At 48.1% G+C, this 27,198-nt stretch overlaps 2 protein-coding genes across 3 annotated transcripts in view; both read left to right on the top strand.

Moving 5' to 3' along the window:
* The window catches only part of TM9SF1 (transmembrane 9 superfamily member 1), a 37,735-nt gene extending 27,974 nt beyond the window's left edge, over positions 1 to 9,761 (top strand). The window contains exons 11-13 of the mRNA XM_060281391.1: positions 894 to 1,695; positions 4,415 to 4,688; positions 7,863 to 9,761. Of these exons, the coding sequence (XP_060137374.1) occupies positions 894 to 1,695; positions 4,415 to 4,688; positions 7,863 to 8,256 (1,470 nt within the window). The 3' untranslated portion in view covers positions 8,257 to 9,761. The remainder of the gene's footprint in view (positions 1 to 893; positions 1,696 to 4,414; positions 4,689 to 7,862) is intronic.
* A 3,691-nt stretch (positions 9,762 to 13,452) lies between these two features.
* IPO4 (importin 4) overlaps positions 13,453 to 27,198 on the top strand; it is a 45,874-nt gene continuing 32,128 nt past the window's right edge. For both annotated transcript variants that reach the window (XM_060281870.1, XM_035134620.2), the window contains exons 1-9: positions 13,453 to 13,829; positions 17,032 to 17,118; positions 17,783 to 17,862; positions 17,998 to 18,039; positions 20,630 to 20,759; positions 22,001 to 22,180; positions 23,799 to 23,864; positions 25,422 to 25,523; positions 25,648 to 25,731. In XM_060281870.1, coding sequence (XP_060137853.1) covers positions 13,761 to 13,829; positions 17,032 to 17,118; positions 17,783 to 17,862; positions 17,998 to 18,039; positions 20,630 to 20,759; positions 22,001 to 22,180; positions 23,799 to 23,864; positions 25,422 to 25,523; positions 25,648 to 25,731 — 840 coding nt within the window. In that variant the 5' untranslated portion in view covers positions 13,453 to 13,760. The remainder of the gene's footprint in view (positions 13,830 to 17,031; positions 17,119 to 17,782; positions 17,863 to 17,997; positions 18,040 to 20,629; positions 20,760 to 22,000; positions 22,181 to 23,798; positions 23,865 to 25,421; positions 25,524 to 25,647; positions 25,732 to 27,198) is intronic.

The raw sequence follows: 27,198 nt of genomic DNA, 5'->3' as shown, positions 1-27,198 counted from the left end.
CAAATTCCATAGGTTCAGAAATTTCAGCTAGTGCAGAATTCAGCGGCCAGGTTGCTCATCGGAGCAAGATGGGTTGTGCGTATTACACCAATCCTGGTGCAACTGCACTAGCTACCAATTGGTTTCCAGGCCCAATTCAAGGAGCTGGTTTTGATCTATAAAGCCTTAAATTGCTCCGGACCGCAATACCTCAAGGACCACCTCTTTCCATATGAACTGACCCGGACTCTGAGATCATCTTCTGAGGCCCTCCTTCGTGTGCCTCCTCCTCCAGAGGTCCGGAGGGGAGCAATGCGAGAACAGGGCCTTCTCTGCAGTGGCTCCCCGTCTGTGGAATGCTCTCCCCAGGCAAGTTCGCCTGGCACATTCATTATACACCTAGAGGTGCCAGACAAAAACGTTCCTTTTTAACCAGGCCTTTGGTTGATCCAATTTACATCCTATGCCCTTTTAAAATGTGTATTTTGGGGGGGGGTATTGGGTTGCTGCTTTATTTTTATTAGGTATTTTGTGGTTTTATATCTTGATTTTATTCTGAGAACTACCCTGAGACCCCTGGGCATAGGGCGGTATATAAATTCAATAAATGAAATAAAAATAAAATAGTTTATTTGTGCAAATACTGAATCCTATGCATCCTGGATCAGTTTCCTTGCATCTCTTCTTCGGGATTTTGAAATCTCAGGAAGGGAAGCAATCGGTAAGACCAAGCTTAGTCGGTAGAGCGTGGGTTCGAGTCCCACATTGGGTGAACGATTCCTGCATTGCAGGGGGGTTGGATTGGATGACCCTCGGGGTCCCTTCCAACTCTAACAGTTCTATGATTCAAGCACCGTTTTGGTCACGCTGGTTCCTCCTCCTCCTGTCCTGATGGTTCCCTTCCTCTCTGGCAGGTGGAGCATCTCCGGCAAGCCATTGAAGAGCTATACTACTTTGAGTTTGTGGTGGACGACCTGCCTCTCCGCGGCTTTGTGGGGTACATGGAGGAAAGCGGCTTCCTGCCCCACACCCACAAGATCGGCCTCTGGACCCATCTGGACTTCCACCTGGAGTGGAACAGCGACCGCATCATCTATGCCAACGTCAGCGTCCGCAACGTCAAGCCCACCAGCCTGGACGACGTCCGCAGCGTCCTCCCCATCGCCCACACCTACAGCGTCCGCTGGTCCGAGACGGCGCTGGAGCGGCGAGGCGACCGGCGAGGCAGCCGCGACGACGGCTTCTTCCCCCGCACCTTGGAGATCCACTGGCTCTCCATCATCAACTCCATGGTCCTGGTCTTCCTGCTGGTGGGCTTTGTCGTCGTCATCCTCATGAGGGTGCTCAAGAACGACCTGGCACGCTACAACCTGGACGAGGAGGCCTCCACCTCGTCCTCGGGCGACGACTTCGACCAGGGCGACAACGGCTGGAAGATCATCCACACGGACGTCTTCCGCTTCCCGGCCTGCCGCAGCCTCCTCTGCGCCGTCTTGGGCGTGGGCAGCCAGTTCCTAGCTCTGGGCACGGGGATCATCGTCATGGCTCTCCTGGGCATGTTCAACGTCCACCGGCACGGCGCCATCAACTCGGCTGCCATCCTGCTCTATGCCCTCACCTGCTGCATTTCCGGCTACGTCTCCAGCAACTTCTACCGCCAGATCGGGGGCGAGCGTTGGGTCTGGAACATACTGCTCACCACCAGCCTTTTCTCCGGTGAGGCCCGGCGGAGTTTTTTAGTCCTTGTGCGTCAGGGCAAACTTTGCGAGCGAGAGGAACCTGCCCTTGGCGGAGAGAGCTCTTCGGCTGTCTCTCCTTTGCCCAGAGGATTCCTTCTATACATTTGGGTCTTGCTAGTCCATGCTAGGGACCCAGGTGGCACTGTGGTTAAACCATAGAGCCTAGGGCTTGCTGATCAGAAGGTCGGCTGTTCGAATCCCTGTGACGGGGTGAGCTCCCGTTGCTTGGTCCCAGCTCCTGCCAACCTAGCAGTTCGAAAGCACATCAAAGTGCAAGTAGATAAATAGGGACCGCTCCGGCAGGAAGGTAAACAGCGTTTCCATGCGCTGCTCTGGTTCGCCAGAAGCAGCTTTGTCATGCTGGCCACATGACCCGGAAGCTGTCTGCGGACAAACGCTGGCTCCCTCGGCCTATAGAGCGAGATGAGCACCGCAACCCCAGAGTCGGACACGACTGGACCTAATGGTCAGGGGGCCCTTTACCTTTACCTTTACCTAGTCCATGCTAGCGGCAGTCTTCACGAGTCTCCTCTATGTTCCACACGCCTGTCTTCTTTTTTCTTTGGCGATCACTCGCAGCCAAGTAAGATTGTCTTTCATGAACACGGTCTTAACAGTGAGTCCTTCAGTGACTGTGGAGGCCAATTCTGGATCCACACGTCCTTCCACAGTGGGGATATTGGTTTTTGGGCGGGAGTTGATCATAGTGAGGGTTTGCTAAGCGTGCCTTCCTCTTAGCACGTTTCTCCCTTTTGGCCTGAGTTCGAGCGTCTTCAAAGCCCATGACACCTTTCGTAAAGGCTGTTCTCCAATTGGAGCACTCGCAGGCCAGTGTTTCCCAGTTGTCGGTGTTTCTACTACGTTTTTAAAGATTTGCCTTGAGAGTCTCTGAACCTCTTTTGTTGACCACGAGCATTACACTTTCCATTTTTAAGCTCGGAATAGAGTAGTTGCTTTGGAAGACGATCATCAGGCATCCGCCTAACACGTCCAGTCCAACGAAGTTGATGTTGAAGAATCCTTGCTTCAACACTGGTGACCTTTGCTTCTTCCAGTACACTGGCATTAGTTTGCCTGTCTTCCCAGGTGATGTGTAAAATTTTCCGGAGACACCGTTGATGGAATCTTTTGAGAGTGGTGGTCTAGGGTGAGCAGAAGGTATATTGCTACCTGTTGATGGATCTCTGGTGTTTTCAAGCAAATCAGCAAGGATTTCTGATTCCCAGTTGTGCAGCAACAAAATCTCCCCTCCCATTACAGTACATTGCTGCAGTGAAGAAAGTTGCCGGGAGGGTAACCTGGCGTGGAGTTTTGTGGGTGGGAGGCCTGTGAACTCAGTTCAGTTCCCCCGCTGGATAATCTTGTTGCCGCGTGTTGCGATTCGTTTCCCCCTCATGAGGGCTAGGAGCACGCTGCTCTTTGTAAGACGAGAGCTGATTTCTCAGGGGCCGTGTTAGATCTGTGAGCATTAAACGCCCGTTTGCAGATAGCAAACTCAGTCCTTTACAGCAGAATGCAGCAGAGAAGCAACTGTGGTTGGAAGAGTAACATCAAAGGTTTTATTTATAAAGCCAATAGCAAAACGACAAGGTGACTCTCACATCCATCTTCTTCAGCGGAGGAGCAGAGCAGAGAGGGAGGAGACATTTAAATGGTTCCCATACTCGTACATCAATTAAGTAATTAAAGAGAACCCGCAACACTATGCAACGTGAGAAGGAGACATTACAATACTAACAAGATTCCCCACAAAGGAGCATTGGGGGGGGGCGCGGCTCCAATTTGCCCAAGAAAGATACAACCCGATATTTATTGCCCCTTGTATGATTCAATAAGACCTAAGGTGCTTCTACTGATCCAGTCCACCATTTTAACTAAGGCAGATTGTCTGAAATTCCTGCTAGTGGACGCAAACCCGCGAGTTTCACACGGAGTGGCCGTTTTCATATTGCAGACACTGAAACTTAGGGTTTCTTTGACAGGGTAGCGCGATCCAGCCCCGGGCCATCATCACCCTCCTTATTCTGCTCCCAGTCTAATTTGTAGAGGCTATCCCAGGTTCTTATTTGTTATACGGTATATTTATTAGTAATTTCAGATACTTGGTTTTTAATGATTAGATTTTAGCTTTACCTATTGTAATTAAAGTTTTATCATGCTATCTTTTGATTGTAGCATTGATCGATTTATGTTTTCTGCTCTATGCATTTGGCATTGTTTTATTCTATTTGTTTTGTTGGGTTGTATGTATAGGGACGTGAGTGGCGCTGTGGGTTAAACCACAGAGCCTAGGGCTTGCCGATCAGAAGGTTGGCGGTTCGAATCCCCATGACAGGGTGAGCTCCCGTTGTTCGGTCCCTGCTCCTGCCAACCTAGCAGTTCGAAAGCGTGTCAAAGTGCAAGTAGATAAATAGGTACCGCTCTGGTGGGAAGGTAAACAGCATTTCCGTGTGCTGTTCTGGTTCGCCAGAAGTGGCTTAGTCATGCTGGCCACATGACCTGGAAGCTGTACGCTGGCTCCCTCGGCCAGTAAAGCGAGATGAGCGCCGCAACCCCAGAGTCATCCGCGACTGGGCCTAACGGTCAGGGGTCCCTTCACCTTTATGCTATGGCTAAACACTAATGCAATAAAGAATTGATAGATTGATTGTTGCTGACGCCGCTGTGTGTGTTTCTCTCTCCCTGCCTCTGCCCAGCTCCCTTTTTCCTGACGTGGAGTGTCGTCAACTCAGTGCACTGGGCCAACGGGTCAACACAGGCTCTGCCGGCCACCACCATCCTGCTCTTGCTGACCGTCTGGCTGCTGGTGGGCTTCCCTCTCACCGTCATCGGCGGCATCTTCGGCAAGAACCGGGCGGGGCCCTTTGACGCCCCCTGCCGCACCAAGAACATTGCCCGGGAAATCCCGCCCCAGCCTTGGTACAAGTCCACACTGGTTCATATGACCATCGGGGGCTTCCTCCCCTTCAGGTGAGAGTCGGCGCAGAGCCTGGGTCTCCGGCTGCCTCCGTCCTTTGCTATCCCTCCTGGGCTCTGATCTGCCCACTTTGTAGCTTGGTTTGTAGCAGTTTGGGACTTTGTAGCTTGGAGAAAAGCCAAGTATTTCCTCCCCCCCTTTTATGTTTTCAAACTTTGCCGATTTCTCCTGTTAACGCTTTAGCAGAAGGCAAACTTGGCTACTTCCGAAGATAGGATCATAGAATTTTATTGTAGGAACTGAGCTATCCTGCAGCATCTCAGGGATCACTCCCAGCAACTTTTAAAAACACATCCATCCAATACAAGTGCAAATATAATATTGCAATAAGCATAAATACAGCAGTACAGTCATACCTTGGGTTACACACACTTCAGGTTGCGTCTTTTGAGCTTGCGTCCCGCGCCAAACCCGGAAGTAACCAAATGGGTTACTTCTGGGTTTCGGCGTGTGCATGCGCGGAAGCAGTAAATCGTGCTTTGCGCATGTGCAGAAGCACCAAATCGCAACCCGCACGTGCGCAGACGCGGGTTGCGAACACTGCAGGTTGCAAATATGCCTCCCGCATGGATCACGCTCGCAACCCGAGCGTCTGCTGTATGTGATACTGCTTAATTTCTGAGATTTCAAATTGCTTTGCTCATACTGTGTCCAGTTCTGGGCACCACAGTTCAAGAAGGATACTGACAAGCTGGAACGTGTCCAGAGGAGGGCAACCAAAATGGTCAAAGGCCTGGAAACGATGCCTTATGAGGAACGGCTTAGGGAGCTGGGTATGTTTAGCCTGGAGAAGAGAAGGTTAAGGGGTGATATGATAGCCATGTTCAAATATATAAAAGGATGTCATATAGAGGAGGGTGAAAGGTTGTTTTCTGCTGCTCCAGAGAAGCGGACACGGAGCAATGGATTCAAACTACAAGAAAGAAGATTCCACCTAAACATTAGGAAGAACTTCCTGACAGTAAGAGCTGTTTGGCAGTGGAATTTGCTGCCAAGGAGTGTGCTGGAGTCTCCTTCTTTGGAGGTCTTTAAGCAGAGGCTTGACAGGCATATGTCAAGAATGCTTTGATGGTGTTTCCTGCTTGGCAGGGGGTTGGACTGGATGGCCCTTGTGGTCTCTTCCAACTCTATGATTCTACTGTAAGGGCCCCTAAGAGCTGAACTCCCAAGGTCATGTAAGTAATTGCTTTTAAAAAAAATCTTGTAAGAATTACTAATAATTCTTGGAAGCAGTAGCAGTGTGAAGACTAGATACCAAGCAAGAAAACTTAAAATGACAAAGGTGGGCATAACTCCTGGTACAAAAGCGGGCAGGGGTGCTGTTTTATCTCCCCCTCTCCCATATTAAAGTAACCCACAAGAAAGGGCTAGGAGTCTCTGTGTTTGGATGAATAGAACACGCTCGGCCCCATTAAAGGGCTACCATAAAAAAGAAAACCCGGATTGCTTGCAAATTAAAACTTTTGTGCGTGCTGCAACACTCTTACGAGGCTCCCCTGCAAACTAAATCCGGGCCTTAACCCCCAAATCTATAGGGACAGATTGGAAACTGCTTGCTCCAATTCCCCTGCATTAGGACGCAGGAGCCCAATTCGATTTGGCCATTGATCTTCTAAGGGTTGGGGTAGTCTCTTTTTCTCTCCCTCCCACCGGCGGCCAATTTGGCGCTCTCCCAAGTTTGCAAATTGGGGGGGGGTCGTCCCTGCTGCGTGGGGGGTAGAGGAGGAGAAGCAGCAGCAGCCGAGAAAAGCTAAGTAGAAAAGCCACTCTAACTTGGAGGAGATGATCGTTTAACAGACGGATGTTTGTATCGACCGATGGTTTTAAATAATTACATCTCCTTCTAGTACGTGACCGGCCAGTGGAAAATCGGAGGTCCCTCTTTGGGAATTTTTGCTGATGTTTCTACACTTTTGTTTTCTTTCCTTCCTTTCCCTTTTTCCTCTCTTCTTTTCTCTCTCTACCGTCCTTTTCCCTTGCTTTTTTATTATTGTGTGTGGTAGGGCAGGGCTATGTCTGGTTCCCAACACCGTGATACATCACCAGCTAAACGTGGCAATATGCCAATACAGTTGTATCTTGGGTTACGAACACCTCGGGTTACGCACAACTCGGGTTACGAACTGCGCAAACCCGGAAGTATTTTCGGCCGCGATCGCGGTTTGCGCGTGCACAGAAGTGCGCGCGCGGTATGCGCAAAGCGCGAAAATAGCGCTTTGCGCATGCGCAAAATGGCGGTTCGGCTTACGAACTTTTCGGGTTACGAACTGCGACCCGGAACGGATCGTGTTCGTAACCCGAGGTACTACTGTATATCACAATGTCTGAAATAAGGCCCTCCCACTTGGGGTTAAGGAGCGGCCAACATGCCGAGGAAGGTGATGTTTCCTTGTTGAAGGACCCTGCGTGAGAGGCAGGGAAGGGAAGATCTCCCAGGGTGGGAGAAGACAGGGAAGCTCCCAGGTGAGAGCTAGGAAAGTTCACCTTTTTTCATGAGGGATAAGTTAGGATCTACCAATAAAGGAGGATTTTATACTCCCCCCACCCTTTTCTCCCTCTCTTTATTTTTTTTGTTTCCATTTAGATTGTTTTTCTCTTTTCTTTCGGATAAATGAATGAATAAAAGTGAAAAGTCAAGTAGGAGATGACCTGATAGAGCTTTGCAAAACGGTGCATGGCACAGCGAAAGCACTTAGAACAGGCATAGGCAACCTTGGCTCTCCAGATGTTTTGGAACTACAACTCCCATGATCCCTAGCTAACATGGCCAGTGGCTATGGCTCCTGCAGCCAATCGGAAGCCCCGCCGGACGTTTGGGTTCCAAAAGAATGTTTGCCAACCGCAACAATCACTTCCGGGTTTGCGGCGTTAAGGAACCAAAACGTCCGAGTTCCAGGGGCATTCAAGATCCAAGGTACAACTGTATTTATTTGGTTTCTCAAGATTAAATATTTTGCAGTCCTATAAAAAACAAGATTCCAAGGAATCTCCTGGACTTCCACCCTCCCCTTTGTGGTTCCTCTTGCTAATCATTTCCTCCTGCATCTTTTGTGATGACCCAAATCTTTTCCATCTCCATTGTGACCAGAATTGGGGGGCAACTCAGTCAGACGGGTGAGGTACAAATGTGCTTACCGTATTATTATCTTGATTGTTATTCTTGGCAGCGCCATTTCTGTGGAGCTCTACTACATCTTCGCCACGGTGTGGGGCCGGGAGCAGTACACCCTGTACGGGATCCTCTTCTTCGTCTTCGCCATCCTCCTCAGCGTGGGCGCCTGCATCTCCATCGCCCTCACCTACTTCCAGCTCTCGGGCGAGGACTACCGCTGGTGGTGGCGCTCGGTGCTCAGCGCGGGCTCCACCGGCCTCTTCATCTTCCTCTACTCCGTCTTCTACTACTCCCGCCGCTCCAACATGTCGGGCGCGGTGCAGACGGTGGAGTTCTTCGGTTACTCCCTCCTGACGGGCTACGTCTTCTTCCTCATGCTGGGCACCATCTCCTTCTTCGCCTCCCTCAAGTTCATCCGCTACATATACGTCAACCTCAAGATGGACTGAGTGCCTGCCCCCCTCCCTGCGCTCTCATTGGCTGTAGCCGTCGCAGAGCTCTGCTTCCCCGTTGGCTAGGACAGGCGTGGCTCAAAGGCGCGGCCTCCCGGTTAGCTGGGAGATCAGCTGAGCTCGAGGAAACCGGGCTTTTTAATGATCCGTCTCTCTCGTTAGCTGGGATCGGTTTCCGAGAGCTCCCCAGCTCTCCACAGCGGCGGTTGCTTGATTGCCGGGAAGCAGCAGGAAACGGGATCCATAATCCCTCCTCTCCTGTTGGTCAGGGCAGCTAATCCATCAGCGAGCCTGTCAATCTGGCCAATTAGTGAACACTGCAACAAATTTCCTCTTTCTCTCTTTTTATTAAAAAAATTGGTCGAAACTGCAGTTTGTGCGCTTTGGGGGCGGGAATTATGGTTTGTTACTCCCTTTAAACGGGTTGAAATGTGACCAATCAGGAGAGCTCTCTTCCTATTGGCTGGGCGGCCTGGTCAGCTGACCAATGCCGGGCTCGGTTAGCCAATCATGCTCCTTCCCTTCCAAAGGGAAGTCTGGCTCTTGGCGGCTGACCAGCTGGAAACGGTGAAGATGGTTCTGCCTCGATTCGCTTCCTTCAGAGCTTTTATGCAATCTGGTGACAGGTCCCAGCCAATCACATTCAAAATGAAAACTGGCCCCTACAAGGACCGGCAGGGCCGGCCCTGCAGATGGAAATTGCCCCAGCAACCGGCACCACCTTGTCCCTCGGGGTTTCCCCCTCTACGGGATTCTTAATGTGGGAGAGAATTGGCAGAGGATAGTGGTTTCCTCTGACCAGAGACCTTCCCGGGGGGCTAGGTTAAAATGGATCTCTCCATGTTGGAGGGGAAGAGGGGGACAGAGAAAGAGTCTTGTATTTGGCGGGCCTTCCCCTGCAGCTTTTTAAGGATCCCCCCCTTTGCATGTCGTAGGATAGGCTGCACCAGTGTTTGGGAATCCCCTATGTTGTTGGACTACAACTCCCATCATCCCCTGCCATCTTCGCCAATGGTCACGGATGATGGGAGTTGTAGTCCAACGTCTTCTGGCTTGGAGAACACTGGTCAACCGCTTCAGAAGGGGATCCACAGCAAGGGATCCAGCCTCTTCCGTGGATTTGTTTCACCAGCTGCCGCCACCACCTCATGGACAAGGTAGTCCCCCTCCAGTCAGAGGTCTCCCTGCATTGCCAATACCTTTTCTCTCTCCCTCTCTCCTACATTGCCTCCTTGTTACTCCCAAGGTGCCTGGGGCTGTTACAGTCTGGGCGGGGGAAGAAGCTGTCTCTTCGCCTTCCGCCACAGTCAAGGAAATGCCTATAATTATATATGGAAATTATATATGTGAGGAGTTATGTATATTTAGCAAGGATCAGAGCTAGGGTTTTGTTTTGTTTTTTAATTTGATTTTTGTTTCGTTCCAACCGTTTCTTTTTACAGATCTTGAAATTCAACTTTATTAATTAAAAAGAAAAAAACCCAAAAAACCTAGCTGCAAGAGTCTCTGGCTGTCTCTTCATTTATTTCTTGCATTTATACCCCACCTTTTTCTTCAAGGAGCGTCTCCACCCCCATTGACACTGAGGTCCAGCACCGAGGGCCTTCTGGCGGTTCCCTCACTGCGAGAAGCAAAGTTACAGGGAACCAGGCAGAGGGCCTTCTCGGTAGTGGCACCTGCCACGTGGAACGCCCTCCCATCAGATGCCAAGGAAATAAACAACTACCTGACTTTTAGAAGACATCTGAAGGCAACCCTGTTTAGGGAAGTTTTTTATGTTTGATGTTTGATCGTGTTTTTAATATTCTGTTATGGGGATGCAGGTGGCGCTGTGGGTTAAACCACAGAGCCTAGGGCTTGCCGATCAGAAGGTTGGCGGTTCGAATCCCCATGACAGGGTGAGCTCCCGTTGTTCGGTCCCTGCTCCTGCCAACCTAGCAGTTCGAAAGCAAGTCAAAGTGCAAGTAGATAAATAGGTACCATTCTGGCGGGAGGGTAACTGCGTCTGTGCGCTGCTCTGGTTCGCCAAAAGCGGCTTAGTCATGCTGGCCACATGACCCAGAAGCTGTACACCGGCTCCCTTGGCCAGTAAAGCGAGATGAGCACCGCAACCCCAGAGTCGTCCGCGACTGGACCTAACGGTCAGGGGTCCCTTTACCCTTTACCTTTCATATTCTGTTGGGAGCTGTCCAGTGTAGCTGGGGTGGTTCTCCCTGTTCTCATTTTAATCCCTAAAACCCTGTGAGGTAGGCCAGGCTGAGAGGCAGTGACTGGTCCCCAAGGTCACCCGGTGAGCTTCATGGCTGAGTTAGGATTTGAACCCTAATCTCCAAGGCTAACACTCTTAACCGCTGCACCACCAGTTCCTCTTTGAAAGGTGACTCCTTTAGCTTTCTATATTCTTGCATCGAGGAAAGTACGAAAGCTGGAAGGTGCAACCGTTTTCTTTCTGCCAGCTAGATTTTATTGCCCAGCCTCCTGAGGGTGTTCCTTGTTGTAGCCCGATCAAATGGCTACAACAGGCATCCCCAAACTGCGGCCCTCCAGATGTTTTGGCCTACAATTCGCATGATCCCTAGCTAACAGGACCAGTGGTCGGGGAAGATGGGAACTGTAGTCCAAAACATCTGGAGGGCCGAAGTTTGGGGATGCCTGTTGTAGCCATTTGATCGCACGGGTGTAGCGATCTAGGATTTGCATATACTGTACTGTACCTGCAGCAGAGTTACCTTCTGAATGGGCTTGAGTTTCGCCCAGCAAAATCCTTCCATCCAGCGTTGGATATCTTCCTCACCTTTATACTTGCTAATTCCAGCCCATGGTTCATTTTTTTTTACCCCAAGATATTTCTCCATGTCTCCTGGTGGCTCTGTCGGCTTTCAGAAGGAGGGAGATTCAAGCAGGTAGCCGTGTTGGTCTGATGCAGTCGAAATAAATAAATAAAAATTAAAAATTGTCCAGTAGCACCTTAGAGATCAACCAAGTTTGTTCTGGGTATAAGCTTTCGTGTGCGTGCACACTTCTTCAGATACAGCGAAGCAGAAGTCACCATAAGGAGGGAGGTCTAAATGATGTAATCTTAATGGTAGAAGCCAAAATCGGGCATGAGACCTTAAGAACACAGGAAGTGGCCTGATCCTGAGTCAAGACCACTTGTCCATCCTAATTCAGTATTATGTGGGCTTGAGGGCAACCTGAGCAAGTTTGCAGATGACACCAAATTGGGAGGGGTGGCTAATACCCCAGAGGACAGGATCACACTTCAAAATGACCTTAACAGATTAGACAACTGGGTCAAAGCAAACAAGATGAATTTTAACAAGGAGAAATGTAAAGTACTACACTTGGGCAAAAAAAATGAAAGGCACAAATACAGGATGGGTGACACCTGGCTTGAGAGCAGTACTTGTGAAAAGGATCTAGGAGTCTTGGTAGACCACAGACTTGACATGAGTCAACAGTGTGATGCAGCAGCTAAAAAAGCCAATGCAATTCTGGGCTGCATCAATAGGAGTATAGCATCTAGATCAAGGGAAGTAATAGTACCACTGTATTCTGCTCTGGTCAGACCTCACCTGGAGTACTGTGTCCAGTTCTGGGCACCACAGTTCAAGAAGGATACTGACAAGCTGGAACGTGTCCAGAAGAGGGAAACCAAAATGGTCAAAGGCCTGGATACGATGCCTTATGAGGAACTGCTTAGGGAGCTGGGTATGTTTAGCCTGGAGAAGAGAAGGTTAAGGGGTGATATGATAGCCATGTTCAAATATATAAAAGGATGTCATAGAGGAGGGAGAAAGGTTGTTTTCTGCTGCTCCAGAGAAGCGGACACGTAGCAGTGGATTCAAACTACAAGAAAGAAGATTCCACCTAAACATTAGGAAGAACTTCGTGACAGTAAGAGCTGTTCAACAGTGGAATTTGCTGCCAAGGAGTGTGGTGGAGTCTCCTTCGTTGGAGGTCTTTAAGCAGAGGCTTGACAGCCATCTGTCAGGAATGCTTTGATGGTGTTTCCTGCTCGGCAGGGGGTTGGACTGGATGGCCATTGTGGTCTCTTCCAACTCTACGATTCTATGATTCTATGTGCGCTGATCAGCAGTGGATTTCAGACAGGGAATCTCTCCCAGCCCCAACCTGGAGGTGTCAGGAATCTTAACTGCATCAAAGCAGTCACTGTAACACTGTGTTGGTGCAAAGGAACAAATAGGTATAAAAGAAGAATTCCTGGCTGCCAGAATCAAAGTTTGGCCCAAGGTCTCTTTGGCGAACCCCGGCAGAGATTTAATACGCAGCAAAATGAGTCGTGGAAGTATAGTATAGCCTCTTCCCACAGCGCAGGAGAAAAGGACCCCAATTTGCAATTTCAATGAAACGCAGACAGAAACAGAATTGTAGAGTTGGAAGGGGCCCTCGCTGTAGCTCATCTAGTCCAACCCCTGCAATGCAGGAACTAAGCACACACACCCATTTAATATGTGCATAGCCGTGAATCTCCTATGGCCAGACTCTTGTTGAAAGTAGAGGAGATCGGAAAGAGGAAGGAAGTTGGCGTTCAGGAGACAATGGAGGAGTGCTCCTTTGTGGGTTAGACCAGGCATCCCCAAACTCGGCCCTCCAGATGTTTTGGTACTACAACTCCCATCATCCCTAGCTAACAGGACCAGTGGTCAGGGATGATGGGAACTGTAGTCCCAAAACATGGAGGGTCCGAATTTGGGGGTGCCTGGGTTAGACCATTGGAAAGTTATGGTGCCTGCGGTAGCTGTAGAGACCGATACTGGAGAGAGAGGTTGTGTTGCAGCCAGGGCAGATGAAGGCGTCTGGTGGTTTTGCTGCTGCAGATGCACCATGCCGTAAATCCAGCACTGAATAGGACCCGTGAGAAGTCCAGAGATTTGGGAGAAATCTTGAAATAGGGGTCACGAAGAGTCGGACACGACTAAACAACAACAAGGATTGTTATAAAATTAATATTTGTAAAATCAAACAAAAATTATTATAAAAAGTAAAAGCATTTTAAAAAAACAACAACCTATAAACAGAAATAGTTTAAATTAAAACAACGAGCGTATATTTTAAAAAACCAAAACCCATCCACATTCAGGGCAGAGGGTCCTCCCAAGGCAGCAGAGGGTGCCCGAGGCGCAGGAAGCACACGTGGCAGAGCCCCTCTGTCCCCCGGAAGCGGCCGTCTTGTCTGCTCCACATGTGCTGGGAGTTCTTTTAACCAACAGCTTCTTGGGCTTCGCCTGTGGGGCTGAGCCTTCTCCCCCCCCACCCATTTCTCTCTCTTTTTGAGGGGTGGGTGGGCCGGATTTCTCCTCCTGCTGCAGTCTGTCCATCCTTAGTGGGGCTTCCCCTCCCCTAACAGTCCAGGGGTCTCCCTTCCCTGCCCCACTTTTAAGTGGGGCTCCTTTTCCCCCCTGCAACTTTTTTTTTAATTTCCCCCTCCCTCGTGTGTATATCTCTCTCTCTATACGTATCCTTCGCCTCCCAGCACAATGGCAACCGAGGAGCTGGAGAAGATACTGTCAGATTTACTGCAGCCTGACAATGCCGTCATCCAACAGGTAGAGCGGGGCAGAAAAGTGTGGGGTGGGCTGGGTTTGAAACAGCATCCAGGCATTTCGGTGGAAGTAGGATATGTGAAATCGAGGTGGGCATGTTAGTGGTTAGGGCTCGGAAGAACCCAAGTCTTAAAAAAGAAAAGAAAAGAAAAAGTGTTATTCTAGTGTAACTTATGAATCGCCTGTTCTTATTTGCATCTCTCTCTCTCTCAAGGTACCACCAAAATAATAGCCTTAGAAATAGCACACGAAAGACCCGGAGGTGTCATTTTAAGAGCTATTGCGAAATGAACCCTCAAGGCAGTGGCCAACTCACTCGGCTGGAAAATCTCGTCCAGGCAAAAATAAAATAAAATAAAATAAATGTTTTCAGATGTTTCTGGAAAGCACAGATAGTGGGCGCTGCTAGGCAATCTCTAATGGGATTTTAATTCCCATGCTTTGATTACGGGGGTTTGTATGTTTGTGCAACTGGTATTTGCGCTTGTAAGCTGCTTAGCAGACCAGGTGGGCATAAATTAGACCCTTTTAAAATGTGGCTCTTTTCTGGGGTGGGATGGGGAGTGTTATTGGTTTGTTGTTTTTATTCTGATTATGTTGTGATCTTCCCTGTTTAGGGAAGTTTTTAATGACTGATGTTTTAATGTATTTTTACTCTTTTGTTGGATGCCACCCAGAGTGGCTGGGGAAACCCAGGCAGATCGGCGGGGTATAAATAATAAATATATTATTATTATTATTATTATTATTATTATTGGACCATAAAGAAGGCTGATCGCCGAAGAATTGATGCTTTTGAATTATGGTGCTGGAGGAGACTCTTGAGAGTCCCATGGATCAAACCTATCCATGAGAGGAGACTCTTGAGAGTCCCATGAAGATCAAACCTATCCATTCTGAAGGAAATCAGCCCTGAGTGCTTACTGGAAGGACAGATCCTGAAGCTGAGGCTCCAATACTTTAGTCACCTCATGAGAAGAGAAGACTCCCTGGAAAAGACCCTGATGTTGGGAAAGATTGAGGGCACTAGGAGAAGGGGACGACAGAGGACGAGATGGTTGGACAGTGTTCTCGAAGCTACGAACATGAGTTTGACCAAACAGGGAGGCAGTGGAAGACAGGAGTGCCTGGCGTGCTCTGGTCCATGGGGTCACGAAGAGTCGGACAAGACTAAACAACTAAACACAATCATTATTATTATGTGAACTGCCCTGAGACCTTTGGGTATAGGGCGGTATATAAACATAATAATAATAATAATAATAATAATAATAATAATAATAATAATAAATAAATTAGGCAGGATAGGAATGGGGGTAAATACTAATAAATAGGGGAGGGCAAGTTTTTGGATTGGGAGTTGTCCGTTGAGGTCCAGCAAGATGCAGAGAACTGATTTGGGGGATGCGTAATAATGGGTCTACTGGATCAGGCCAGTGGCCCATCTAGTCCAGCATCCCGTTCTCAAAGTGGCCAACTCGGATGCCTTAAACCCACTAGCAGGATTAGAGCGCAAGAGACCTCTCCTCTCCTGCGGTTTCCAGCAACTGGTATTCGGAAGTATTGCTGACTGACTGGCAGCAGAGCATAACCACTGTGGCTAACTAACCCTTTTCTGTGAATTTGCCTCATCCTCTTTTAAACCCATCCAAGTTGGGGGCCATTACTGCCTCTTGTGGGAGGGAGTTCCATTGTTTAACTATTCGCTGTGCAAAGAAGGATTTTCTTTTATCTGCCCTGGATCTCTCAACCTTCAAATTCCTCCAGTTTATGTGTTCTGAGAGAGGCAGTTTGAGTTAGAGACTGGGGTTATTTTGAAGGGGGGGGGGGTTTGGCTCTCACAGGATATCCCAATGCACCTGCTCCAAGTCAGTTAGTGTAATAGGCAGGGGTAATTTTGCTGGTAGGTAGCCTTACCTTGGGGACCCAGGTGGCGCTGTGGGTTAAACCACAGAGTCTAGGGCTTGCTGATCAGAAGGTCGGCAGTTCGAATCCCTGCAACGGGGTGAGCTCCCGTTGCTCAGTCCCAGCTCCTGCCCACCTAGCAGTTCGAAAGCACATCAAAGTGCAAGTAGATGAATAGGGACCGCTCCGGCGGGAAGGTAAACGGTGTTTCCGTGCGCTGGTCTGGTTCGCCAGAAGCGGCTTTGTCATGCTGGCCACATGACCCGGAAGCTGTCTGCGGACAAACGCCGGCTCCCTCGGCCTATAGAGCGAGATGAGCGCTGCAACCCCAGAGTCGGACACGACTGGACCGGATGGTCAGGGGTCCCTTTACCCTTTACCTTAGCCTTACCTTAGGACCCCTAGATCTGAAACCCCTTCTTGTCTATGGACTCAGTAGCTGCCAATGGCTGGCAAATCACAGCAGCTGGCAAATCACAGATTTTATATATATATAATAAAATAAAGCAAAAATAGGTTTTAGGACAAGATTAGGGCATCCTGTCCCTCTGGGTATAGCGGAAACCCATGCTGCATGAGAAATAGCATGGCATGGTTATTTATGTATGCCACTATTGCGCCCCATGTTTTGTTAGCCCCAAAATGGAAAACAAGTGAGGTTCCAACGAAAGAAGAATAGCAACTAAAGCTGATGGAATATGCGCAGCTTGCGGACTTAACATATAGAATAAGGGCACAAGAAGAACATACGTTTAGAGAAGATTGGAAAACGTTTATTGAATATATTATTACTTATTTATTAAATTTATATACTGCCCCACACCTGACTGTCTCAGGGCGGTTCACAGGATATATGGGAAATAACTGTGTAAACCTGAAAATGTTGGCAGTATTAATATAAACTCAACAGTGTAAATTAAGTTTTGATGGATGTAATAATGGAATACTGAATGGTTTAGTTTACGTAAAATATGCAGAGATTTGTGAGATGCAAAATGAACCATGGAAAGAGAAGAAGGGAAGTCATGGATATTTTAAAGGAGTATTCTAAATTGTAAAACCGAAAATGTAATCAAAATTATATATATGAAAAGAGAGAAACGGCGTGGCTATACTCTGCAGTGACTGAACTGAAGCTTTGGGTCGTGACACAGTGGATCAGTGCAGCACCTGGCTGTTGACCAGAACTTTGGTGGTTCGAGTCCCCCAGGGACGGCGGTGGGCAGGATTCCTGCATTGCAGGGGGTTGGACTAGATGACCCTCGGGATCCCTTCCAACTCTATGATTCTTCCTCCTCAGGCTACAGCCCAGTTGAAAGAGGCCCTGAAGCATCCTTTGGCACTGTCCCACCTCTGTCAGGTGATATCCAGCTCTCAGAATCCGCAGGTAAGTCCCTGCAGGGTTTAGCCAGGGATGGGGAATCGGGTTCACTTCATGGACCACAAACTCCCCACCTCCAACCATTGGGTATGCTGGTTGTGGGTAATGGGAACTGGGAGTCCAACAACACCTGGAAGGCCACAGGTTAAGTACATAAGAAGAGCCTGCAGGATCAGGCCCATGGCCCATCTAGTCCAGCATTTAGCCTAGGGCCCTCGTACCTACGGGACCACCTCTCCTGGTATGCCCCACGGAGGACCTTAAGTTCCATAAATAACAACACTTTGGAAGTCCCGAGCCCCAAGGAGGTTAGAATGGCCTCAACCAGGACCAGGGCCTTTTCAGCTCTGGTGGGATGCCCTACCGCAGGAGATCAGTGCCCTGCACGATTTGACATCTTTCTGCAGGGCCTGCAAGACGGAGCTGTTATGCGTGGCCTTTAGACTGGACTCAGTCTAACCACCACCACCCCAAAATTATTTTTTTAATGGAACCCCTTATATGGGATTTTGTACAGTATATAAATTTTCCCTCGGCTCTTTCTGCTGACCCAGATCAGCACACTCTTGTGGGTAGCTCGCGCAAGCGAGCCAGTCTGCACACCACACCACCCTGCCTCCTGTGTCCTCACCGGCCTCTCACATTTGCCTCTTGTCTCCTCCACCCCCAGATCCGGCAGTTTGCCGCTGTGTTGGTGAGAAGGCGCCTCACCAAACACTGGAGGAAGATCAGTGCAGCCGACCAAGATATGTAAGTCTGGAGGAGGAAGGCATTCTGGGGAGTGTGGAAGGGAAAGACCCCGGGGGGGGGGGGGGCTCCTGGTTCACAACTTTCCCATTCCCAAGCTAAAATTTAACCCAGACCCTGAAATCCTCTCTCTTCCAGGCTCAAGACGCTGGTGCTCTCCACCCTGCAGAAGGAAACAGAGTGAGTGTTCATGTGGACTAGAGCCTTGTGCTCACGTTTGTCAGCTGAATCTTGGCAGAGGGGCCATAGCTCGGCGATACAGGAAGTCCCAGGTTCCATTCCTGACATCTCCTCCATTTCCCCCCTTTAAAAAAGAAATGACTGGGGGCAGGTGAGATGGGGAAGAAATTTGGAAGATTCTGCCCATTGGTTTAGAGCAGGCGCCCCCAAACTTCGGCCCTCCAGATGTTTTGGACTACAATTCCCATCTTCCCCGACCACTGGTCCTGTTAGCTAGGGATCGTGGGAATTGTAGGCCAAAACATCTGGAGGGCTGCAGTTTGGGGATGCCTGGTTTAGAGTCCATGGGTAGGCAAACTAAGGCCCGGGGGGCCGGATCTGGACCAATTGCCTTCTAAATCCGGCCCGTGGAGGGTCTGGGAATCAGCGTGTTTTTGCATGAGTAGAATGTGTCCCTTTTATTTAAAATGCACCTCTAGGTAATTTGTGGGGCATAGGAATTCGTTCATTTTCTCTCTCCAAAATATAGTCCGGCCCCCCACAAGGTCTGAGGGACAGTGGACCGGCCCCCTGCTGAAAAAGTTTGCTGAGCCCTGGGGTAGACCACCCCGGGCTAAATGGCTTCGTAGCTTAACAGGGTCAAGGCAGCTTCCTCTGTATCTCTGAGAAGTTTCGGCCAGCCTACAAAAGTGTTTTGCTTGCATGTGGTAAGCCGCAGGGAGCTGACCACGAGCTTGCAAGTGCGCCCTGTTAAATCCCGCCTCCGCTCGTGGTTTGGTTTCCTCCAAAGCTACCACGAGCGGAAACCACAGTTTTTGACAACCTCTCCAGGTTGGTTTTGGAGGTGAGATACACCCACCTGCCCTGGTTTGCTGGGGACCTTAAGCCAGTAGCTCCATGGCTGTGCCATCTGAGAATGAATCATAGAATAGAATCATAGAATCATAGAGTTGGAAGAGACCACAAGGGCCATCCAGTCCAACCCCCTGCCAAGCAGGAAACACCATCAAAGCATTCTTGACATATGCCCGTCAAGCCTCTGCTTAAAGACCTCCAAAGAAGGAGACTCCACCACATTCCTTGGTAGCAAATTCCACTGCCGAACAGCTCTTACTGTCAGGAAGTTCAGTAAAATGCTTATCCAATCCTGCCCAAAGGGATGATTGTGGAATCTTTTGCGGAGAGGGGACCACACCTGCAACCGATTGATTTTTGTGTGATAAAACCTGCGATTCATTGCCCACGAGAGAAGACCTTGGCGGGTCGCATTTATTCCCAGCATATCCAAAGTTGGTTGCGGGGAATAGGGTGGTTTTGTTGGGAGGTTAGAGGTGCAGGGGAGAGGGCTATCGATGGCTTTGGCCCATTTTAGTTCAGTGGAACCTCCATGTCCAGTGGCAGTTCACCTCCGTATATACCAGCTGGCGAAAACACGCAACAAACGTCTGTTGCCTTCACATCCTGCTTTGTGGGCGTTCCCCGCCTGAGGGTGGGGGGCACCTGGTTGGGCACTGTGGGAAGCGGGATCATGGGCTAGATCAGGCATGTCCAACAGGTAGATCGTGATCTACCGGTAGATCACTGGATGTCTGCGGTAGATCACTAGTAGATCATTGGCTCCTCTCAAACAAGCTGAACAAATGTGGCTCCCCTAAAAAAAGCTCAACATTTTATCTTTTTCCTGAAAAAACACGTTTGACCCGAACCCACCCAAAATGGACCTTCCTCCTTCCTAAAAAAAGTTCATCAACTTTGACCTGAACCTCAAAAAAGGGGGTAGATCACTGCCAGTTTTTAAGTCTGTGAGTAGATCTTGGGAGTTGCCCACCCCTGGGCTAGATGTCTCTCTGGTGCAATACAGCTGGGTGGCTCTTGTGGGTTAACCCACTGCTGCCCTATGCTGGAGGCAGTGTGCTGGGTCTCCTGGGGAAAAGGGTTTGGTGTAGAGAGACTACAATGGGCCTGCAGCAATGGGGGTGAGTAATAATGATGATGATGATGGTGATGATAATAATAATAATAATAATAATAATAATAATAATAATAATAATAATAATAATTTATTACTTATAACTCACCCATCTGGCCGGCCTACCCAACCACTCTGGGCGGCTTCCAACAGGATATTAAAAACACAATAAAACATCAAGCATTAAAACCTTCCCTAAACAGGGCTGCCTTCAGATCTCTTCTAAAAGTCAGGTAGTTGTTTATTTCCTTGACATCTGGTGGGAGGGCGTTCCACAGGGCGGGCGCCACCACCAAGAAGGCCCTCTGCCTGGTTCCCTATAACCTCACTTGTCGCAGTGAGGGAACCACCAGAAGGCCCTCGGAGCTGGACCTCAGTGTCCGGGCAGAACGATGGTGGGGGTGGAGACACTCCTTCAGGTATACTGGGCCATTTAGGGCTTTCAAGGTCAGCACCAACACTTGGAATTGTGCTCGGAAACGTACTGGGAGCCAATGTAGGTCTTTCAGGACCAGTGTTATATGATCTCGGCGGCCGCTCCCAGTCACCAGTCTGGCTGCCACATTCTCAGCCTCTCTTCTCCTCCCCCCCTCCCAATTCTCCAAATATCTTCTTATCCAGCCATAAGGTCTCGCTAAGTCTGGCCCAGCTGGCCGCCGTCATTCTGAAGAACGAGAAGCTGGAGAAATGGCCGCAGATGCTCCAGCTCATCCAGCGGGGGGCACGCTCGCAGGACCCCATCCAGTGCGAGGTACAGGTGGGGGGTTCAAGGGGTCTTGCAGCCCTTCTCTCAGCTTCGGTCCCCCAGCTTCGGTTTGGACCTGGCGGAGACAGTTGTGGCTTGTAGGCAGGTTGCGCTCTGCGAACCGCTTTATGCTAGTTTATTTAACAAAATTTGTGTACCCCTTGCTCCAATGCAAGAGGCCTCCAGTTGCTTTACAGAATACAGTCTAGACCAGGCACCCCCAAACTCGGCCCTCCAGATGTTTTGGGACTGCAATTCCCATCATCCCTGACCACTGGTCCTGTTAGCTAGGGATGATGGGAGTTGTAGTCCCAAAACATCTGGAGGGCCGAGTTTGGGGATGCTTGGTCTAGACAAGTAAAGAATACTTTACAAAACAGTGCCCTAAAATACACACCTGGACTTGTTTCGATTTACATCTGCAGGAGACTTTGTGGTTTTTTTAACGTCATAATTTGGAAAAAAAATCGTAATAACAACTCATAAAGGAAACAGTTCATAAGAAGTAAACGAGGAGGTCAAGTACGGGATAAAGGAAGTCTTTTATTTTGTTGTTTGTTTTATTTTATGTTATGTTTATGTCTAATGGTGGTGGATTCGTTTATTTGGTGGATTTATGTTGTAAATAAATCCTTTGATAAAAATAAAATAATTTTTTATAAAATAGAATATTAATTAGTAAAACGTATAAAAGCAAACATAAAAACAAGTTGCATGTATGTATGTGAGTGTGGATGTAGATAGATATCTAGAAATTTGTTTAGACTATGGGGAAAACATCGGCACACATTTAGTGGGGTTTTTTTAAATGGCATTTAAAATTAAATGTATATTTTATTGTTTCATAATTTTTTTAATTTAATGTTCTATGTGTCTTTTTTCCTGTGAGCTACTTGGAGTGCTTCTGTTAGTAAAAATAATAAGAATCAAGTATCCTTTGAGCGGAAAAAAACCCACTGTAGAATTTAGACATTCCTAGCAGCTCTCAGATTTCCTTAAAATAATAATACCTCATTTACTCGAATCTAACGCACACCTTTTTTGGGCCAAATGATGTTGCAAAAATTAAGGTGTGCATTAGATTCGATGGTACGGTTGCATTCGCCAGCAAATACTTTTTGGGCGGGGGGGGGGGGAATTCAAGGTTCTGAAAACAGAGCCGCGCATTTGATGCAGTGGCACATGAGACTCAAGTAGATCCAGTAATAAGCCCTAAAAAGGACTTTTGTACCCCTTTGTGGCTGCAGGTGGGATTGCTGCTTCTGCATTCTGCCCTGGAACTAGACCCCGAGGTGTTCGCTCCGCACTTCAAGGAACTCTTGCGCCTCTTTCACCAGACACTCAACCAGCGCAGCCAGCCAGCCACCCTTTACTACTCCCTGCGAAGCCTCAGCAACATGGTCCCTGTGCTGGGCTCCGACGAGATGGTGAGTCCGTCGCTATTTCTTCTCCTTTCTTTCTTTTTTAAAATTTTAATGATGCTTTTCAGATCTATAGATTTCACTCATTTTACACTCATTTTAACATTTCAAAGCTTGACTTCCTTCCCCCTCTTTCTGCGGTTCCTTAAATTTATAAAAAAATTCCTTCAGTAGCACCTTAAAAACCAACTAAGTTTTTATTTTGGTATGAGCTTTCGTGTGCATGCACACTTCGTCAGATACACTGAAACAGAATCCACCAAACCCTTATGTATATTCAGAGGGTGGGAGGGAATGGGTGATGGGCTGATGGGAGTGGTAAACCTGTAGATGGCTGTTAACGACTGCTGATGATTGCAATAGGTCCTGTGGGGAAAAAGCAAGGGCTGAGGCGCTAAAGAAAGCTTGATCATGCATAATGAGATAAGAATCCAATGTCTTTATTCATCCCAGGTGGCTCCAAGGTGGTTTTAAGCTTGGTAATGAGTTCCAATTCAGCAACTTCTCTTTACAGTCTGTTCCTGAAATTTTTCTGTAATAAACATCCTTCTTTTTCTGTAATAACATCCTTAAATTTATGTTTAATATCTTCTGCCTATACAAATTAACTTAATTTGCTCATTTATTCATCTACTTTAAATATATACTCTTATCAAACTGCAGGTTATTACAATAATGCCGCCGATGTTCTTATCTTTTGCAGTTTATCTGTAAATATTCAATAAACCATTTCCATTCTTTTATAAAAAGTTTGTTTTCTTGATTTCTTATTCTTTCGGTAAGTTTCACCATTTCTGCATATTCCACAAGTTTTTGTATCCGTTCTTCCTTTGCTGGGACTTCTGCTTCTTTCGCTGTAGTACAGCATACATAAATAAATTTCTATACAATTTAGGTAGCTCTGTCCCTATAATTCCCAAAAGAAAAGCTTCTGGGGGTTTTCCACAAATGTTATTTTAAACATCCTTTATATTATACATTATATGTCATTTCCCAGTAAGCTTTAACCTTACTACAAGACTGCCACATATGATAAAAAGAACCTTCTTTCTCTTTACATTTCCAACCCTTATTTGATTTGGATATATACATTTTTGCTAATTTACTCGGTGTTAGATACCATTGATATATCATTTTCATATAATTTTCTCTTAGACCATAACATGCTGTAAATTTTATATCCATATTCCACAATCGTCCCCATGCTTCCATGTCTATACAGTGGTCCCTCGACTTACGAACTTAATCCGTTCTGAATGCACATTCGTAGGTCGAAAAGTTCGGAAGTTGAAACGCGGCTTCCCATGGGGGGGGGAATCTGAAAAATTCGTAAGTTGAAAAAACCGCATGTAAAAATTCATAAGTCGAAAAAACCGCATTTAAAGCCGCCAACAGTTTCCTTTCGGATGTAGAAAAATTCATAAGTGTGCGGCCATTTGTCCCGTTTGTAAGTCGAAACCTACGGATGTCGAGTGATTTGTAAGTCGAGGGACCACTGTATTATGACCAATATTGATTGTCAATGTATCATTAGGTCTGCTGCTATTTCTTTAGCAATTTTGCAGTGTACGAGGGTTCACCATTTTGTTTCTTAATTGTCTCCTGCTCTTCCTTCCCCTCTCAGAATCTGATGTCTTCCATGATGCCCAAGGTGATTGCAGCCATCCGGGAACTGATCTCTGTTAATGAGGTGGGTGCTGTGTGTGTGTGTGTGTGTGTGTGTGTGAGAGAGAGAGAGAGAGAGAGAGAGAGAGAGAGAGATGCACTTTGCTACTCTGTGTTTCAGAGATGAATAATAATAACAATAACAATCCTATATAATAAAGTCCCTGTGTCTCTGCGTCCAGTCCCTGTGTCCCTGTGTCCGCGCTAATGCGCATGTGCCCCACGGACACGGACTGGACGAAGAGGCGGGACGTACACACGCGCTCTCTCTCCCCCCCCTCAACCCTCTGCCTCCTGTTTCCCGGTGGCGGTGGCGGACCAAGATGGCGGCATTGGGCTCCGGGGCCGCGGCCCCGGACCCCAATGCCGCCATCTTGGTCCGCCTCCTCCTCCTCCTGACAACCGTACCTGGCCCGTGGGAGGAGCGGCAGGGCCGCGGCCTTCCCTCCCTCTCTGCGCTCGGCCGCGGGACACGACGGGAGAGCGATTTTGTTTAATTGCGTTCCCGGCGCGCCCCGCGGCCGAGCGCAGAAAGGAAGGGAAGGCCGCGGCCCCGTCGCACCTCTAGCGCCCGTTTTCTTAACGGGCTGAATGAGACTAGTAATAATAATAATACCCTGCCCATCTGCCCATCTGTCTGGGTTTCCCCAGCCATTCTCAGCGGCTCCCAACAGAATAATAAAAACACGATAAAACATCAAACATTAAAAACTCAACAACTTTGGCTTCCTTAAAAAAAAGCTCAACAACTCTGGTCCATCCTCCAATGACAATGGGTAGATCACCGCCAGTTTTTTTCTACTGTGAGTAGATCACAGACTCTTGGGAGCTGGACATCCCTGTTTTATTGTGTTTTCAATACTCTGTTGGGAGCAGCCCAGAGTAGGGTGGGCGGGGTATAAATAATTTCTTCTTCTTCTTCTTCTTCTTCTTCTTCTTCTTCTTCTTCTTCTTCTTCTTCTTCTTCTTCTTCTTCCTCTTCCTCTTCCTCTTCCTCTTCCTCTTCCTCTTCCTCTTCCTCTTCCTCTGTGATTCTACCTGAACCCAGGGGTCTGATCCTGCGTAAGGCAGCTGAGCCCATCACGTACATATGACCTGGGTACCAAGATTGCTTGCTTGCTTGTTTCTTACCAGCCCTTCATCCTCAGGTAGCAGCCATAAAGTGCAATCCATTTTGGAACAACGAGGTGTCAGGCCTTGAGGCCTCCGTGTCATACCTGCCAAGTTACTGCCGGAAAAATAAGGGATCGGCAGACCGGAAGTAGCGCTGCCGCCATTTTGGAACTGAGCATGCTCAGAAGCAACTTTCGATGCTGCTCTGCCCAGTTCCAAAATGGCCATCGCGCCAGAAATCGCTTCTGTGCATGTCCAGAGACTCCAGACATGCGCAGAAGGAGCCTCCCCCGGGCGGTAAGTAAACCCGGGGGGAAACAAAAAAAACCGTTTTTCCAGCTGGGAACAGCTGGAAAAATGGGGGTTTCCTGGGGAATACGGGAGACTTGGCAGCTATGCTCCGTGTGTCCATTTGGCATGCGACAGCTCTCTCATTTCTTTGTTTCCCCCCACTCCCCGCCCTTTTTAGACCCACGCTGGCGAAGTGATGGAGGTTTTCGATGAGCTCATGGAGACCGAAGTGTCCATCGTCGTGCAGCATCTCTCGGCGGTCGTTGGCTTCTGCCTGGAGGTCAGTGGGCAGATGCTCCTGTTCCGGCTCCCCTTCCTCCCCTGCGCTCTGCAGGCTCCCCCTTCAGGTTGGAGCCGGTACTGAGCTTCGGAACATGGACCAAAATCTCTTTCCTCGCTCCCAGGTGGCCTCCAACCAGTCGCTGGGCGACAACCTCCGGGTGAAGGCTTTGTCTTGCATCAGCTTCCTCATCAAACTCAAGGGCAAGGTGAGAGCGAGAGAGCGAGGCAACTCTTCCTGGGTTGCCTGCTCCCCTTCCCCACCCGTACAGGGGAACTTTTCCAGCAGATCTTTGCCTGCGCCCTGACCCCGCAGTGGGCGGGACTGGCACCCTGTCAATCCCCTGGCGTCATGGCGATACTGGGCGATTGGCAGGAGGGTGGTCCCTCCCACAGCTGGTGCATGGGCTCAGGCCTGCTTCCGGACAGGGCGGGTTTGATTTAAATCAAATCAGTTTAAATCACGATTTAAATCACTTGTCAGTAAGACTTGATTTTTAAATCATCATTATTTTTACAGGAAGACTCATTCTTGCTGCTATCATCTTAATATTTACAACCAGGTGAAGGTTTCATTTGTGGAATAATAAGTTTTCAGAGCAGTTTTTACAATTACATCAAAAATTACTGATTTGGTTAGTCTATTAGAAATACACAGACCGATAATTGTGAAATTATTGTGAGGTTTAATAGGTAAACAGTTTATATTTGTACAACTTTTCTGCTGTACTTTAATGGAAAGAGAAAAATCACCATTTCCTTAATAACAGTTTAAACAATTTGTTTAATTAAAGCAGTAACATTATAGCACATGGATCCATGTTGGTTAACTGATGTGGTTAAATAATTTTTTATAAAAACAACAACACCTTAGACTTTTAGCACAAACAAAAACTTAAACAATTCCTTATTTCCTGATGAATAGCCTTTGGACTATAATCTAACTTAAATAGAAAACTATCTCTAGAAAGATCTTTCCCCCCAAAGCATTTTATTTTAAAAATCCGAGTTAAATTTATTAAATCCGATTTTTTAAAAATATATATATATTTTTTAAAAAATCATTGATTTTTATCCAGTCTGCTTCCAGCAGGGTTGGCTATGTGAGACCCTTCTCTCACACAGAAACCAAGCAGGGTCAAATTCCCCACTTACTGTCTGAGGTGTGGGGAGCTAAATCCTGTTTTCTGCATGAGCAGCAAGCCTAGCCATGTTTCTGCTTCTGCCCCACCTTCCGGCATCACATACGACAGGCATCCCCAAACTTTGGCCCTCCAGATGTTTTGGACTACAATTCCCATCTTCCCCGACCACTGGTCCTCTTAGCTAGGGATCATGGGAGTTGTAGGCCAAAACATCTGGAGGGCCGCAGTTTGGGGGTGCCTGACATACGATGTCATATGTGGGGCCGCTGGGCGTTATTTGGGGGCAGTGCCGGATTTACGCATAAGCTAAACAAGCTATAGCTTAGGCCGGGCCTCACTCTCTTGGCCCCCCCCCCCAAACATTTAAAGGCGGATGTAAAAATGTGGATGTACATTTCCAAAATATAAGTTAAAAAACAAATAAAACAAAACCCACATACAGCAACAGTGTTTTGTGTTGTGTAGGCTCCTATGATGTAAGTCATGGGCCCTGCCTGCTAGCCTGCTCCCTAAAATATCCCTGGTTTGTTC

This window comes from Zootoca vivipara, chromosome 13 (genome assembly GCF_963506605.1).
Source record: "Zootoca vivipara chromosome 13, rZooViv1.1, whole genome shotgun sequence".
In the NCBI taxonomy this organism is placed as follows: domain Eukaryota; kingdom Metazoa; phylum Chordata; class Lepidosauria; order Squamata; family Lacertidae; genus Zootoca; species Zootoca vivipara.
Note: the sequence above shows the minus strand (reverse complement) of the source record. Positions and strands in the feature narration are given on the sequence as shown.